The following is a 17,167-nucleotide window of genomic DNA, read 5'->3' on the forward strand; positions in this document are numbered from 1 at the left end:
GAAACCATTACTTGGATCGATTTCTGACTCGGCTGAAACTCATCGGATATTAAGAAGGTGGGCCCAACAGTTGTCTTGGGCTGAGCTCGTGTGAACTAGAATCTAAATGCAACACATCAGGGGAAAAGCCCTCATTTTTGGATAGGCCGACCGCTAGCTGCCATATATCATGACATGATGAAAACATGATATTTGGAACATGATATTTGGAACGTGTGAATGAAACTAATGGGCCGTATCTTTCGTTACCTGTTTACTGCTCCAAAACTTGCCAAAGGCCCACATAGCCGACCCATTAGTACTGGGTCCAGCCTGCTCCAAACTCGACCCTTCAGCCTGTACTCGTCTTCTGCGCACACAACAAAAACTAACTGGAAAAAGATTATACAATTAAATAACCATTTGTATGAAGTTGAATAAAATCGTTTTCATGATTTGAGTATTTTAGATAAAATACCATTTTAATTTTTTCTTATATATATATATATTTTAAAATTTTGATTATTTTAATTCTTTCATAACTCTTTCGTTAGCTATTGCAACCACCTATGGATTTGCTGGGGGGTGGCCACGCGGGCCTTATGCAAGTTTTTGTTTATTGTTTTTAATTTAATGGACATATGTGTACGGAAAATAGAAGTTTGTCTGTTGTCATCAACGATGACAGGTGGAGTTCTTTCTATATCCGCCAAAAGACAAATGCCGAAAACAGATATATTTATTTATTTATAGCGTCCTACTATTATTTTCGGTAAATATATTATTATTAGTAAATTTCCGTTTTACATATATTAAAAATATATTTATACCTATATTAAGATGTGATAATATCAGAATTTCAAGTGTAATGCATAAGGTTTGTTTAAAAAAAAAAAGGTACAAGGTTTGTTAGAGCTGAATGTTGTTCAGGGTAAAAAACTGGAGTGTATTTTTTACCTTTATTTCGTGCGGCACTGGTTTCTCTGTGCTCCAATTAAGAGGGAGATGCCAGGCATTGGGCAGGGAGCAAAAAACCATTTGGTGGAAAAAGGAAAGTTGGTGTTGGTGTAGAGTAGAGTGCTTTTTCAATAAAGAACCAACTTGAGAGACATGGTGGGACCAGCGAGGCCTCAGTTTGTTCTCTTCGGATCCTCCATTGTTCAACTCGGCTTTGGCCAGGGGGGTTGGGGTGCCATTCTTGCTGATATCTACGCTCGCAAAGTATCCTCTTTTTCTCTGTGTCCCTGTGTATATGATTTGTTTCAATGTTAGTTTATTAACTTAATTTTGTGAATTTTGGTTGACGCTCCATTCCGATTATTACAAGAAAGTAAACCATGTTGAAGCCCATCTCTTTGTATGCTAAAAGGAAACCGGTTTTGGGTGGAACTGGCTATGATGGTATTTATTTAGGTTTGTTAAAAAAATTGGGCTTGTTGGGTGTTGAGTATATTTTTGTTTTTTGCTTTCGACTACGACATTTTGCCCTAAAAAAGCACTAACTTTTTCCCGAAAGGGATCATGTAGTCGGACTCAATGCTGCTTTCCATGTTGTGATTCTCAAGTTTAGATATTTACTTATTTGTGATTAATGTTCCAGATTATCTCCAAAGGTCGTTGTAAGGAGTAGTTTGTATCATTCTTGTAACATCTTTTTGGGGAGGGATAATCGGGACCAAGCCCAGTAAGCTCTATCTATTGAATTTTGTCTCATCTCTTTAAATTACTGTTTTAGATGCCTACCGGTCATAATTCACTTCTCGAAACATTAAGCTTCTAAATGTTTTATACATCCTTCCAAGCCCATCTTTTTTATTATACTAGTATACGTGAACTTCTTGTGTTATAAACTGGCCGGTATGTAAAAAACAGAACAAATAAAGAAAATGTCATGTTAATATGACAATGCTTATCCAATTTATCATTTCATGTGCTCATTTTTGGGTGTATACGAATTTTCCACTGCCACGAGAGAGGGAGAAAGTAAATAATACTACAGTTTTTCAGTTAAAAACCAGTTCGCGTGCTCATGTGAGTGCGTACTTGATCAGTAGTTGGTCTTATGTTCCTTTGTGCATAATGTGGTGTATATGGATGAAATGAATGATCAGTGCTTTGAAGATAGGGAGCGCACAATGGAGAAACTTAGGAACTTTTTTGTACACACCTAATTGATTTGGTTTTCAGCCATTGTGCTTAATGGAACTAGTGTTCATGATGTTCTGTCTTTAATTTCTGGTTCCTAGAATGTTCAGGTGTTTTTTTGTATACTTTCTGTGTACACGGACTTCGCCTACTTCATTTGTATCAATACAATTTTCATTTTACTTACCAAAAAAAGTAGTTGGTCTTATGTTTATATCTACAATGGGCTCTCTTACTAATAACTTGATTATAATGCATCATAATTGTTGTATGGCAATCTTATTTTATTCATGATTCGCTGTAGGCAGATATTGTGTTGCGAGGGTATTTTGGGTGGAACTCACGACGTGCTATCCAGGTCCTTGATCAAGTTTTTCCCAAGGTATTATACTTCTAGCTGAAAATTCCTTTTGCCTTATAAGGTACTCAGGTGACCATATTATTTACAAAGAGACCTCAATGCACTTTGGTAAACCTTTATGGTTCCTATTTTTGTTTCTTTTCTTTTTTTGGTTCTGGGAATGCAGTAAACATCAATAATGCTCAGATGGTGTAAGCAAGTGGAGATTTTCTTGTAAAATTTTTGTCCTTTTCAAGGTAAACCTAAGGATAGACCTTATAGAATGAGATATTTCTGCACATCTGTATGCCCGTTGATCTCCCTTTAACTTTGCAAACTGTGGGGTAATTCCATATTGGAATGTGCATGAACACAGATGCTTATTAGTAGAATCGTGGAGTTTAGTGGCCATATGTACACAGACTCCCATACTCTTGGAGCCCTTGTTGCTTATGAGGGCTGAATTAATATTCCATCTTCTCCTGACGATAGCTGTCCTGCATAATTTAATAGAGACAGTGGAAGGTTGGTTCTAGTTGAACATATGCAGTTCATTGTTGCTGGTGACCTTGCTTTGATTGTGACAGCTCCCTATGTATCCTTTAAAATTGGTATTCATGAGGAAATGCTTCTTCTATATGATGCCAGGTTTCCAACTACATTAGTAGAGCTTTTGTTACTTAAGCCATCCGGTGTTTTTATCATTTAATTATGCTCTGAATCCCTACATTACATTTCTTGGTTCTAGGATGCTGCTTTACAGCCTTCTTTGGTGATAGTTTATTTCGGAGGTAATGATTCAATGGGGCCTCAATCATGTGGCCTAGGCCCACATGTACCACTTCCTGAATATATTGAGAACATGAGAAAGATTGCAACTCATCTCCAGGTACTTTCTTCACCTACTAATTTATGCAATGTTGCAATGTTTCATGTGTGAAGCAAATATATGTGTATTCGACTGTAGACCATGAGGGAACCAGACACAGTGACTTTAGTGAAAGGTTCAACGAATAACTCGTCCAATCTGATTCTTGGGAACCACTGAAGATATTATTTCAGCTCCTGGAAACTGCTCTGGGAAGAAGTGATTTAGTTTCAACTTTATAACATATATCAATGGAGTGAGATGAAATCTTCACCTGTGTCGTGTAAATTATATCCGTAATCTTTATTTTACTGTTGAGTAAGGTGGACTCATGTTGTTTTGATTTCTAACTGCTGTGTATGGTGTAATTGATCATTCTTAAATTTTGCCGTATCTGATGCACACCCTATTGCAAATTTGAACCAGAGCCTTTCAGAGGAAACACGTATCATTTTCTTAAGTTGTCCTCCTGTCAATGAGCACAAGATTCACGAAAACACAAGGTGCTCTCATTGATATCTCAAAAGTTTTTTCTTGGGCTTTCAATGCTAGTGTTAATTTTAACATGGGTTTCTGTCTTAAACCAGTCAAATTTTCAGTGAGATGGTCAGAACAAATGAGTTATGCCAAAGCTACTCGGAAGCTTGTAGAAAGCTATGTCAAGAAATAGGTGTGAAAGTTGTTGATCTATTTAGTGCACTTCAGAAAAGAGATGATTGGATGGATGCTTGCTTCACGTAAGATTGCTTTGCCCAGTTGCCTGGGTCTGTTTTTATTTTTATTTTCCTCTGTAAACACCGTTAATTTTCACATTCACAGCTTAATCATCCCATCCGTCTTCCTGTCTTATTCCTTAGGTCTTCTCATCTGTCCATTTTCACTGATAGTTAACTGAGTGCGGCAGTGGAACTTCTTATAATCATAGTAAATGCAATATTATGTAATTACACCCCGAGGACTCCTCGGCTCTCGATGCGTAAAAAATTAATAAACTATTAACATTGAAAAAAAAAACTCCTCAGCTCCTCTTCCTTTGGATTGGGAAGAATGTCCGTCAGGCTTTAGGTCATCACAGTTTTGCGTTTGGTTCTTCTTTGAAAGCTTAGGCTTTAAGTACAACCTTTTCGTCCTCCTTGTGTTTGTCAGAAGATGCCTAATGCATTCACGTTATGCAGTGATATATTTGAGTGTTTGAGAGGAGTCCTTTTGATCTTGAAACTCAACAACTTCCCTTCCATTCACATTCTTCCCTAGAGATGTGTCATGTTAAAACGATTATTTGGTGCGTTGACCCTGTTTTGACTGTGGAAATTAGTGTCAAAAGAGCTGGTGCTAGTTTTATATTTATTATTACTTTTTTTATTTCCCCAGAGATGGGCTTCATTTATCAGCTGAAGGAAACAAGATAGTTGTGGGGAGATACTAAATGTGCTCAAGGAAGCTGACTGGGAGCCATGTCTGCACTGGAAGTCTATACCGACCGAGTTTGCAGAGGACTCGCCATATGATCTTATTGCTGCTGATGGAAAGACAACCTTGAATCCTTCGGAGTGGACTTTCCACTGGGAGAATCAGTGGGACTAGTTTGTAGAATCCCAGATAAACGATCCTAGGCTGGTATACATACCTATATATAAAGTTTATGGACAATAGATCATCTAACTGTGAAATTCTTAACGCTGAATATTATCGTTTCTCCTCCAATCACTTGGAACATAAGCTGCACAGAAATCGGTTCTCCTCCAATTTTACTTGAGAATATTATCGTAATCTTCTTCTACTACGGGCCACGGCTGCCAAATAATAACTAAAGCACTTCACGTTGCACAATCACTTAGACCTTGTTTGGATTGCAAGATGGTCTCGTATCATATATCTCTTCTCAACATCTAAAATTAAACATATTTTAATTTTTAATTTTTAATATTTCATTTAATCAGTATTTAATTATTATAATTTTTTTAAATTTCTAAACAAAATATAAAAAATAATTTAATGTTTTCAAATCTTAAAATAAAATTAATATTAAAAAATTATATTGTAACAATATTTTAATTTTATAATATTTTTATTTATTTAAATTTTATAAAATATTTTAATTCAAATAATCATAAAATAATTAGTATATATACGTTTTAAATTGTTTGGCTGTTGAAAGGTGTGGGTAATTTCGGAAGTGAATTTTGCTTATATTAATCTTGAGAGATGTTATTTATTATTATTTATATTTAATATTATTCTTATGATATAAAATAATAGCGATTAAAAAAAGGTGAAAATTTTTATTTTATTTTCTGCGTGAATTTTATTCGAGGTTTGAAGTTATTTGTGTCGGAGCCACTGCTGGGGTTACGCTAGGCTAAATTTTTTTTTTTTTTTTTTTTTTTTCACATCATTTTTTAATGCTTTTAAATATTTAAAAAAAATATAAAAAATTTATAATAATATCAAGCACCTTTTTCTTAATAAAACAAAAAATAAAAATAAAAAAACTGGAAGCCCTGGCCCTAGCGGGATCCCCCGCGGGGGATCTAGCTTTATTCATTTATGTCAAGGGAGATATTTTCTGATACGAACGAGGTAAAGTTTCCGCCGTGGCAAAACATTGATTTCGCTTTTTCCTGTCTCTGAGATATTTATGGTGCTACTGCTCGAACGAGAGGCGCGTGTTGTGCTTTGTTGAGCGTGGTTCCACATTCCCCCACCCGTCTCATCCAAAACCAAACCCCCCCAAGCCTCTTCAGTCCGGAAACTCTCGTATAATTCACCTGCTGACTGCTCCAGCTTAGCCTCTCCGTGCACATGAGCACACCCGATTCCTCCATCTCCGCCGCCGAGTCGAGTATGGAGCTCCCATCCAACCACAAGAAAACCCTAACTACCACCGGAGAATCGGCTGACGAAAGCGGCGACGGCGAGGTGTGGGATGCCTTTAACCAGAGTTTCCGGCAAGTGCAGACGGTGCTGGATCGGAACCGATCGCTGATCCAGCAAGTGAACGAGAACCACCAGTCGAGAATCCCGGACAACATGGTCAAGAACGTGGCCCTCATCCAAGAGATCAACGGTAACATCTCCAAGGTCGTCTCCCTCTACTCCGACCTCTCTTCCAATTTCTCCACCTTGTTCCATCAACGCACTGCCAAGAGCGGCTCCGAAGACAAAACCTCGAGTCCCCAGGCCTGAAATTCCGTCCCTTGCCACAATCCGCTGTAATTCACATCTAATCTATATTGGCTTGGAATTGAAACTATCGGTCTGTCTGAGTAAGCGTTTGTTGAGTTCAATACGCTTGTTGTTAAGAGTATGGGGAATGAATCTGGTTTGTGTGGTACTCTTGTTATGGACCAAAGTAATGAGTTACGTATGCTCTGTTTAGTCCATGCTTTTGTATTCGTTTTTTATGGTACTAGATTATGCGAGGAAGTTGGGGAAAGAAGCATATGAGAAGTTGTCTAGCTAATGTCTATGTCAGTGTGCTATTACGGTATGAGATTAGGATGTTTGAAACGAGCGACGGGGTTGAAAAATATGGTATCCCGTTATAAGGACGATTGATTTGGAGAAAAAGATCCATCTGGGTTACTCTGCAAGCTTTCTTAGAGCGCTGGATCTTCTACGCGTTCTGCTTTCATGCCTGCTTAATCTTAGGTATGTGTTGCGTCTGTTTGGAATTTGATTGTTCGCAGAGAAGCTTGGAGGGATTGGAGGAAGCAAAGCGAGGAGTTTATTGGCCATACATAGTGAAGGGGAATGGGGGTCAACCTTTCAAAATTAGTAGACGTGGTGAGTGGAGATTCCCCTCTAGAGAGCCGGACGAGGGGAGAACTTCGCGTCCAGTTTGGAGGGTTGGGATATCCCGACCCTACCATTATTATGCCTTTGCAATGTTACTTGGATCAACTTAGATCTCATAGAATTTCATTTCATTTCTCAACCCATGATGGATTTGAGCTCGAAGCTTCCTTTGTAACTTTGGGAACTTCTTCTTGCTGACTCTGTCCCATGCCTCATTTCATAGGTAACCTCAAAGTGGCTCTATTTCAGTATATTTCCATACATGTCTCAATTCCATTTATTTAATATTCCGTTGGTGTCATTGAGATAAGAGATACTTTTTAGTCTGTCTGGCTCTATTTCTATACATTTCTGTCTGTCTTTCTAAACATCAAATGTCATATCTAATGTTAAATTAACTATAAGTAGGTAATATTCAGTAGACTGTTGATTAACTCTATATACCCCAATGTTATGTCAGCCGGTTACCCAAAAATAGAAATGAGTTAGGGAGTTAGTTTACCGCCCATAGGTTTGGTTCCATAGATGTTCTTATTTTTTATGGGTGTTCCCCATCTTCTACTGGTCTTGGGAAAGATCTATAATGCTTATTTAGTGCGCTGTTTTGTTTTACAAGGAGGATTAGAGTGGAATCACCTACTTACCTGTTGAATCCGCCAACCTGATAAGGTATTTATAGTTCATTTGCTTATATTTCGTGCTTATGCTCCGTATGGTGAATAATTGCTTTTGTTTGAAGGTGGGGGAATCCACGGTTTTTGAATTTGATATCATCGTAGTGACAAAGATTAGTTCAACAAAGGGAAGGATACGGCCTCAAATGGATTTGTTGTTGATTGAGCTCCTCTTGGGTGGTAAAAAGGATTTATGTAGCTTGGCACAAGTAGTTGGGGATTAGGGTTTTGTTAAGTTCTGTTGAAGTGTATCGGCTATGCCATGATGTGTTCAAAGATTTTTGTTGGCATCCCCAACCCCTTTGGGTAATTGCCCTGTTACCTGCTTACGTTATATAGCTGGATATGTCATAGATGTCGCCACAAATTCCATTCTTAGAATGTAACCAGTGAATGGTTTTTGTAGTTATTATCGAAGATCAAATATACTGGGACTTAATATTAAATAGGCATCACAGAAAAAGTCCGGGTTCAGTAATTTGTCGTTAAAGGTTCGGTACCTCACTTATAAAGATATCCATTGGTGCCTGTAAGTTGGAAAATTGCATTCAGAAAACTTTGATTATGTTGGGTTTCGGAAAATCTGAGTTTCCCTCCTCGCTAATTTAGCTGGGTTTGCGTGGTCATGCTCATGTCAAATTAGTTGTGTCATCGTGAGGCCATCGAACGTTGGAGATATTTCTGGAGTTTTGGTATTCTTGGAACAGTTTGCGAATTTTGTCATCAAATACTGTAAGTGTACGTGGCAACCACGTGAAGAGCAAATACCAGGGTCGTGGTAGTCCACCACCATGGAATGTTTATAGGATGAAGAGAAACAAAAAGAGAGACGGGAACCGGAATTACCTTAAAATTAACGCAACGGTAACATGCAACCTAGGTCTATTTTTGAAATGCACTGAGTTCCTAGGAGAGGGAAACCAATAAAATAAAGTCATTTTACAGAGAAGAGAGACGGCGCAGAGCACCATTCTTGACAGTTAGCATTTATATGTTAAAAATGAGATAAATAGGGCGGTCACACGGTAAGTTCACCACTGTCTGAAATGACAACCTCGCTTTTGGGCACGCCATTCTGTCTTCCTTCCCCTTCAATCTTGTAGACAATATCCATTCCAGAAAGCACTTTGCCAAATACAACATGGCGCCCATCCAACCTTTAAAGGAAACCAAAAGCAGTCGTGAGTAAGAGAAGTGGGTACGCAGAGATTTATAGCATATTTTACAGATCCCATGCAAAGTTTCAGACGACTATATATGTACTACTAAATTTATCTAGTTGCAAATGTCTGGCCGAAAGGCAGGAGCCAATAGACAATAGGTGACTAATGGATATGCCTCTAGGCCCTCTACTACCCCTTGTTATGTAACAGATCATATGGCGGGTCCTAAATTGGGTGGATTCGTACCTACTCAAAATTCCCGGCTGCAACAAGCACTGTTGATCAGTGCAAATTCGTGACACTAACAATTTTACTGATGAACAACATTCTCTAAAAACTAAAATTGCTATTCTACAAAGTATTTTACACATGCTCTCAAAAAGGACCATTACCAACTAGTTTCGACTGTGGTAATGAAGAATTGAGATCCGTTGGTGTCTGGTCCAGCATTTGCCATTGACAGATTTCCTGTCAAGTGAAAAAATAATTCGGCAAATTAAAATTCTCTATGAAACTTACATTTTTCAGTATACTTGGGAACCAATTACAAGATATTTTATCGGGAACATAACAAATCCAACATCAAGGACTTTAGCTTGCCTGGCCCGGTGTGCTTTAGTTTAAAGTTCTCATCAGCAAACTTCTCGCCATAGATCGACTCCCCACCTCTCCCATCACCACGAGTAAAATCACCTCCCTGTATCATAAAGCTCGGAATGATTCTATGGAATGTGCTCCCTTTGTAATGAAGAGGCTTCCCACTTTTTCCATTTCCTTTCTCCCCTGAAATGAGAGGGATCCTTGAACTTGAATAAAGAGCAAACAGTTATGTAAGCCTATTGGCAGTGGAAGTAACTCCTATAGGATCATAAAAAGGCACGGTAAAATATAAGAAGCGGCCTTCATATGATAAGAGTTACAAGAGGGGAGCAAAAGTTACTTGGCTACCAGTGCAAAGAGCTCGAAAGTTGTCTGTGGAGGAAAAAAGTACAAGTCAGTAACTTCCTATAATGATGAAAGATCTCAATTAAAACATGCACAAGGCAGCAGCTTCCATTGTCCTTGGGTACCATACCTACAGTCTTAGGAACTGTATTACCAAAGAGGCCAATGACTATGCGACCTGAGAGAAAAAAAAAAAAAAAACTTTATATTATACTAAAAGAACAACCTTGCAGTATGTAGAAGAATGTTCAGACTAAATTCATGCAGCCAATCAACGGTATGCTCCTTCACAAATCCCATGGTAACAACATTTGAAATGGCATTTCGGATCAAGTCCATTTTGTTTTATATAAAACTTCTGAGTCCCTTCACCTTCAAAGGTCATGAAAAACACTGCCCCTATTCTTCTAACAGATCAAAAAACTTTGTGACAGCAAGAAAAAAAAAAACAAATAGATTTCACAGGCAGATAGAATGTCAATGAAAGTAGAGTAAAGAAACAATTCTTCACAAAAATTAATAATAATGCTAAAAAAACCTGAGTTTAACCAGTTGCTGCCATCTTGAGATGCTTACCATTTGACTCGTGGACTACTTAATTTCAAAATTCTAGTTATCAAGTGAAAAATCATGGTGAACATGTAAACATTTTGTCAAACACTTAGAACACAAAACTACCCTGGCCAATGCATATATGCCTAAATGAATTCCCCAACCACAAAAAAAGCAGCAAAGCTGCAATACTGTGTAGAACTAATAACAAAGCACATCCATTCATAAAAACGATAATAGTAATACTAATAACAACAAAGCACATCCACATGGTCAAACACCCCCGCCGTCCCGAGCTACCAGGTCCATACCCATATGTTTTCCACCAATTTCAATATCAAAGAAAACTTTATTGGTAACTTCTTCCAGCTCCTCCAACTTCTTCTCCTGTTATAAAGCATTCACCACTTACTCAAGTTAATACTCATCTAAAGGCACCCAAAAAGAAAAAAAAAATAAACTAAAATTAGAGTAATGCGTAAGCCTTCGTTTACATGAACCAAAAATTAGTTTCCAACCTCCTGGCGCTGACTTCTGGTAACAATTTGCTCAGATGAGGCTCCGGCATCGCTTAATCTATTCTGAAATTGACACCAAAACAAAAACTTATAAGAAAAACTTCTTACGCATATTTTCTGAATCTCCCGGGGGGTGGGTAATACCCGGAACAGCTAGATATGATTCTATGCAATTTATAGCATCAGATGCGCAGACGTCTGCATGGGATTAGCCACTTCAATGGGATCCTTTTATTCTGGTTGATCTCCATGAACATTTAATAGCAGGGCGGAAGTACCTGGATGATAGCTAGGGTTCCGAACAAAATCAGGACCCACAAAAGAGCTAGTGTCACCAACTTTGTTGTGGTGGCCATGCCTTCAGGCTTTTCAGCTCCGATGATGTTTAAGTTTAGACGCTGCGATAATGTATCGGATTTTGGGCTTTTATTCAAGCATTTTGATAATTTACGAGCTTTAGTATTTTTTTTTAATTTTATTTAGTGAGAAATTATTCAGGTTGACCACTTTGTTATTATCCAAAATAACTAATCGAGCATGAGAAATTTGGCATGAATAACGGAATTGTTTATTTATGATATGTGACCAACGTTTTATGTTTTTAGTTATAAATAATCCCTGCCCCGGTGTTGGAGGGCGGGGTAAAAAATGTCATCTGCCCTGCCTTCACTTGGCCAACTTATTGGGTGTAAAAAAATTAATTTTTGGTCTAAATTATAATATAATTTAAATTATAAATTAAAATTTATAAATTTAAAAAGAATTTAAATTTATTAAAATTATATTTTGAATTGTCTTGATCTTCTAGACCAATATTTATATAAAGGAAAATACTTGTATGTCTCTTCTATTTGTTCCCTTAAAGTGACCTCTGGTTACAAAATTTTTTTTAATTATTATTTTTCTTAATAATTAAGAAAGTAATTTTAATTGTATTGATATTTTTTTATTTTTTTAAAATGTTTAAATATATTAAAAAAATGTGAAATGAGAAAAAAAAAATTACAAAAGGCGGCAGGCATAGTAACATTGTCCCTATATAAAAGGTTAAGGTAATACAATAGTCATACTTAAGTAAGACAATACGATAAGAGCAGAATAGTCTACCCGCCCATGCAGGAGTAGAGGTGGACAAGGCGAGGGCAGGATAGAGGGGTACGGGTTCTCACTGTCCACTCCTAATGTTTTAACTATAATATATTATACGTTGATTTGATAAGAGAATAATATATTTTACAAAAATTATAATATTTAAAAAATAATATTAATATTTTGAGTTTTTTTAGCATAAATTGATGTGATCTACATCTCAATTATTTGTGTAGTGTGCATGTAAACAAGTTATTAATAAATTTATTTTTCATAAGGTGAAATGTTGACTTATTAAGTAATAACCAGTAAATGAATGAAAATAGTGTTAATAAGTTAGTTTAAACCTCAAGAAGTTTGTGCTAATCCACGACTATTTTTGCTAACTATCGCTTTATATACGAATCTATAGCAAGACAACCGTTGCTGTCGGTCTCGTCCAACGAACCAGCTTCAAACACTCCCGAGTTATGGGCCACCTCCTAAGTCACGCGCTCTCTCTCTCTCTCTCTCTCTCTCTCTCTCTCTCTCTCCTAATAGAATTCTCCAAGTTTCAAGTCTTCGAGCTATTAGTCTTCGAGATATTTGTAATTCTCCAAACGCATTGAAAAGCCAATAACAGAGAGAGAGGGAGAGAGAGTTTTTGCGTGTTTCAATGGCGAGCTACAAGTACAAGATGTTGGGGTTCAGTAGGAAGTTCAAGATGAACGAGGTGGGCCCACCGGCCGACGTGAAGGAAGCGTTCTCGAAGTTCGCCGAGGGTGCGGACCACATGTCCGCCGACCAGCTCCGTCGCTTTCTGGTGGAGCACCAGGGCGACGTGGACGGCACTGTGGCCGAAGCGGACCGAATCATAGAGCAGGTTCTGCATGAACGCCGCGATGCGTGCGAAGGCCTTTCCCTCTCCGATTTCTTTCATTTTCTGTTTCACAGTGATCTCAACGGCCCCATCAAATCTCAGGTCATCTCTCTCTCTCTCTCTCTTTCTCTCTCTCTCTCGCTCTCCCTGACACCCTGTTGCTTTGGTATTCCTCTGTTTGGCTAGTTATTATTCTTAACATTAGGGTATCTTAGAAAAGAAAATTATTGCCTGATAACTAATAAGGGTTCATTCGACGATCTCGTTTAGAGAGATGTTTTTTTGTTCCCTTCTTTCAATCACAACGCAGCAGTTTCGTGTGGAATGAAATTGATATGGTAACAGTGAGACCTCTAGCACTTATATTACAGATTGTTCACCAGTTATAATTGTACATATGCATTGGAATGGATCACTTATTGTTAAGGGCAAGCTTGACAAAGAAAATTTGATAGGCCCTTTTTAGTTTTTATAAAAGTAACCCTATTGTTGGTAAATGTCAAATAGACAGTTTATTTTCATCAGAAGGTTTGTTTATCAGAACATGAAAGAGCCCCAAACAACTTCTGTTGCTGGTCTTGGACATTAACGTGTTGATAAGAATGTATCGTTGTCTTTGGCACGTAATCATTTACTATCATTATTTGAAGAATCCAAAATAAGAACAAATGTAGGTTTGTTATTGACATATTATATGTGATTTCAGGTACACCATGATATGACTGCTCCATTGTCACATTATTTCATATACACAGGGCACAATTCCTATTTGACAGGGAATCAACTCAGCAGTGATTGTAGTGATGCACCAATCATAAAGGCATTGCAGAGGGGTGTGAGAGTAATTGAACTTGATATATGGCCAAATTCTACAAAAGATGACGTCCTTGTTCTTCATGGAAGGTATAAGTTAATTCTCAAATCTCTCATTTAGTGATGTGATCGTTCTTGTGGGTACATTTGTGGTTGTGCCATAAGATGTTTATCTACAGGGACCCAAGTCCCAATGGCAGAGGCATTTCTTACAAAACAGCATATGTTACTATACTAAGGATGATCATCATCATCATCATCATTATTTCTTATCTATCTATCTATTTTAGCAACTCCCATATCTATCTTATTTTGCCGCACCACTTTCTGAATAACTGTAGGACCCTGACCACTCCTGTGAAGCTCCTCAAATGTTTGCAGTCCATTAAAGAGTACGCTTTTGTTAAATCTCAATACCCTGTCATTATAACTTTAGAAGACCACCTTACCCCTAACCTTCAGGCCAAAGTTGCGGAGGTTAGACCTCTCTCTCTTTCTGTCTCTCACTATTATTTAAATTCGAGGTGTTTTTTTTTTCTTTGTGACCGCAATTCACTTTGCATGTAGATGCTCATTCAAATATTTGGAGAAATGCTGTATTATCCCCAGGCAGAATGCTTAGCTGAATTACCATCAACAGAATCATTAAAACATCGGATTGTTATTTCTACCAAACCACCAAAAGAATACCTGGAATCTAAGGATAGCAAGGATAAGGAAAGTATCTTGACTGGTGAAAGGGAATCATTTCAAGAAGCATCTGGAAGGGAAACACCAGGTTTTATGGCTGAGCAAGAAGCGAATGAGAGAGTGAGCTGGAATATGATGTATAAGTTTGCAGTTTGAATCTCAAAGAATGCTTATTTACATCAACTCTTTTGATGTATGGCAGAGTGACAGCGATCAAGATGATGAAGAAATTACTGCATGTGATCACAAATCAGGCCAACGAGGAGCACCAGAATACAAACGCTTGATTTCAATCCATTCTGGGAAACCAAAGGGTAGTTTAAAGGACGCATTAGGAGTTGTAGCTAACAAAGTTAGACGTCTTAGTCTGAGTGAACAAGCACTTGAGAAGGCTGCCACAAATCATGGCACTGATGTTGTAAGGTATCTATTTAACTTAATTGACAGCAGATAGTTGCAATACAATTTAGCATTCTTATTTTTTATCTCGCTTGGACAACTCTTTCTGGTATCAGCTTTTATCCTTTGTAGGTTCACACAGAAACATGTACTAAGAATATACCCTAAAGGAACACGTGTCACCTCCTCTAATTACAAGCCACATGTTGGGTGGATGCATGGGGCCCAGATGGTTGCGTTTAATATGCAGGTTAGGTTCAAATTTCATCATTCAAATAAAATCATAATTCAAATGAATCTTGCTGCGCTGTATTCTACAAAGCTTCCAATTTTCTGATCAGTATTGTGTTTATCTGATAGCGTTGATGAATATGGGAATGCTTACAGTGTAATAAGATTTTCCTTTACCACATTTCTTTCATGCCATATGAGGGCTGTTTATTTACTTCTCACTTACTTGAGTTTGATGTCAAAGTTTTTCTTCTGATCTTCTGTCGTCAAGTCATTTGCCCATGTGAATGTGAATTGACATAAGATAACTGTCACACAAAAGAGTGACAATGGTAAACAAGAGAACAATAAAGGTATTTGATTAAAGGATAACCCTTTCGTAAAGAAGGCTTTGGAAGGTCAATTCTAAATCAAGAAATGATTAGTCAGCATGAAACTACAAGGTTTTCCAAGTAAACAATCATCATGATCCCCACCAGAAAATTATCATTAACTTGTGAGCGTTCCTTTACCAGGGATATGGCAAATTGCTTTGGTCGATGCAAGGGATGTTCCGAACCAATGGAGAGTGTGGTTATGTGAAAAAACCTGATTTTCTGATGCAGAAGGGTCCACATGATGAGGTGTTCGATCCTAAAATAACACTGCCAGTGAAGAAGACATTAAAGGTGTGAATAATGTTTTAGCTTAGAACCGAATATAGTGTGTCTAATGACCCCTTCTTATCATCGACGTTGATTAATTATCAGGTGAAAGTCTATATGGGAGATGGATGGCACTTGGATTTTAGCCAAACACACTTTGACTCATTTTCTCCCCCGGATTTCTATACAAAGGTATAGTTATATTGTACAGTAAATATACGTGTGACATGCATTTTTTTTTAGATTTAATATTATCTTAATGTTCATGACTCTAAATGCTGGTCAGTTCTATACATAATTTTTTTCATGGGTGGACTCTTGAAACATGTTGTACACATACAATGATAGTTGTTTTTGGCAGGTTCGCATTATTGGGGTGCCAGCTGATGTTACCAAGAAGAAAACGAGGATAATCGAGGATGATTGGGCTCCTTTTTGGGATGAAGAATTCAAATTCCCTTTGACAGTTCCTGAGCTCGCCCTACTTCAGATTGAAGTACGCGATTATGATAGGTCTGAGAAGGATGACTTTGGAGGGCAGACATGTTTGCCTGTCTTGGAACTAAGACCGGGAATTCATGCTGTCCCACTTTATGACAAAAAGGGTGATAAACTAAAATCTGTGAAGCTTCTAATGCAGTTTCAGTTTGTTTAGGCTCCAGGACAGATGGTCTTGCTACGAGTCCATGTTACATTATTACAGGGTTGCACTTTTTCTTTTTCTTTTTAAATAATTAAAAAAGCTGTGTTCTTATATCCAGTAGTTGCTTTTGCTTTTAATTGAAGCCATGGTAAGGATGTCGGCTGCCATGTTGACATTTTAGAATAGGCAGTCAAGGTGTGTTAGATATTCGTGTACAATGTCGTCAGATTAATTTATTCATTTAAAGAAATATTAAAAGAAGGTGGGGCCGAGAAAGAGAATGCTAGCAACAAAGAAGTAGTAGAGCGGGTCCCTAATAAATTCACCGACAGAAATCATGAGGTCTTGAATCACACTCCAACAACTCTACTTTTGGCATCTAACGATGACACGTGTTACTAAATTCACCCATCTAAACTCTTCTGGAAAACTTTAATGCACCTGTTTGGATTGAGGATCAAGTCCGTACTTTATATTTTATATTTTTTTTTTTACTTTTTCTTATATAATTTTTAAATATTTAAAAGAAATTATAATATTATTAAAAAAATATTTTTTTAATCATTAAATAAAAAAACAAATCGAGACGCACTCTCGATTCGATGGATTTAGTATTTCTGATCGTAAATTATTGCTACCAGTGTCGAGATTATCTCAATTATTAAAGTAACAAAAATGGCCTACCGAGATTGAGTTTCGAATGATCTCAAATTTTTTTTACTTAGTGATAAAAAAATTATTTTTTTAGTGATATTATGAATTTTAAAAAAATATTAAGAATATTAAAAAATAAATTAAAAATATTCCTCTTCTCATT

The 17,167-nt window shown here is 37.3% G+C and overlaps 3 protein-coding genes and 1 pseudogene across 3 annotated transcripts; 3 read left to right on the plus strand and 1 right to left on the minus strand.

Annotated features, from left to right (window-relative positions):
- Positions 1-870: 870 nt before the first annotated feature.
- Positions 871-5,078, plus strand: LOC122292031 (annotated as a pseudogene).
- An 801-nt stretch (positions 5,079-5,879) lies between these two features.
- Positions 5,880-6,715, plus strand: LOC122292053 (protein EARLY FLOWERING 4-like). The gene has a single exon (XM_043100239.1). It carries the CDS (start codon positions 6,135-6,137, stop codon positions 6,516-6,518), a length of 384 nt encoding a protein of 127 aa, XP_042956173.1. The 5' UTR covers positions 5,880-6,134; the 3' UTR covers positions 6,519-6,715.
- Positions 6,716-8,632: 1,917 nt separating this feature from the next.
- LOC122292046 (peptidyl-prolyl cis-trans isomerase CYP20-1-like) lies at positions 8,633-11,421 on the minus strand. The gene is made up of 8 exons (XM_043100226.1): positions 11,261-11,421; positions 10,983-11,045; positions 10,776-10,851; positions 10,043-10,090; positions 9,916-9,939; positions 9,568-9,750; positions 9,360-9,435; positions 8,633-8,961 (listed from the first exon to the last, which is right to left on the minus strand). Exons 1-8 carry the CDS (start codon positions 11,336-11,338, stop codon positions 8,823-8,825), a joined length of 687 nt encoding a protein of 228 aa, XP_042956160.1. The 5' UTR covers positions 11,339-11,421; the 3' UTR covers positions 8,633-8,822.
- Positions 11,422-12,508: 1,087 nt separating this feature from the next.
- Positions 12,509-16,461, plus strand: LOC122292038 (phosphoinositide phospholipase C 6-like). Its single transcript, XM_043100213.1, has 9 exons — positions 12,509-13,032; positions 13,637-13,833; positions 14,085-14,220; positions 14,311-14,553; positions 14,636-14,856; positions 14,965-15,082; positions 15,579-15,731; positions 15,813-15,899; positions 16,069-16,461. Exons 1-9 carry the CDS (start codon positions 12,727-12,729, stop codon positions 16,360-16,362), a joined length of 1,755 nt encoding a protein of 584 aa, XP_042956147.1. The 5' UTR covers positions 12,509-12,726; the 3' UTR covers positions 16,363-16,461.
- Positions 16,462-17,167: the final 706 nt, after the last annotated feature.

The sequence above is a fragment of the Carya illinoinensis genome, chromosome 1, assembly GCF_018687715.1.
Source record: "Carya illinoinensis cultivar Pawnee chromosome 1, C.illinoinensisPawnee_v1, whole genome shotgun sequence".
NCBI classification, from domain to species: domain Eukaryota; kingdom Viridiplantae; phylum Streptophyta; class Magnoliopsida; order Fagales; family Juglandaceae; genus Carya; species Carya illinoinensis.

Excerpts from the sequence above, each read along its gene's own strand:
- LOC122292053 (XM_043100239.1), top strand. The coding sequence starts at position 6,135 with ATGAGCACACCCGATTCCTCCATCTCCGCCGCCGAGTCGAGTATGGAG.
- LOC122292046 (XM_043100226.1), bottom strand. The coding sequence starts at position 11,338 with ATGGCCACCACAACAAAGTTGGTGACACTAGCTCTTTTGTGGGTCCTG. Across the intron at positions 11,046-11,260 it reads GAACCCTAGCTATCATCCAG|AATAGATTAAGCGATGCCGG; the intron begins GTACTTCCGCCC and ends TGTCAATTTCAG. Across the intron at positions 10,852-10,982 it reads CCAGAAGTCAGCGCCAGGAG|GAGAAGAAGTTGGAGGAGCT; the intron begins GTTGGAAACTAA and ends GCTTTATAACAG.
- LOC122292038 (XM_043100213.1), top strand. The coding sequence starts at position 12,727 with ATGGCGAGCTACAAGTACAAGATGTTGGGGTTCAGTAGGAAGTTCAAG. Across the intron at positions 13,033-13,636 it reads ACGGCCCCATCAAATCTCAG|GTACACCATGATATGACTGC; the intron begins GTCATCTCTCTC and ends ATGTGATTTCAG. Across the intron at positions 14,857-14,964 it reads CATGGCACTGATGTTGTAAG|GTTCACACAGAAACATGTAC; the intron begins GTATCTATTTAA and ends TATCCTTTGTAG.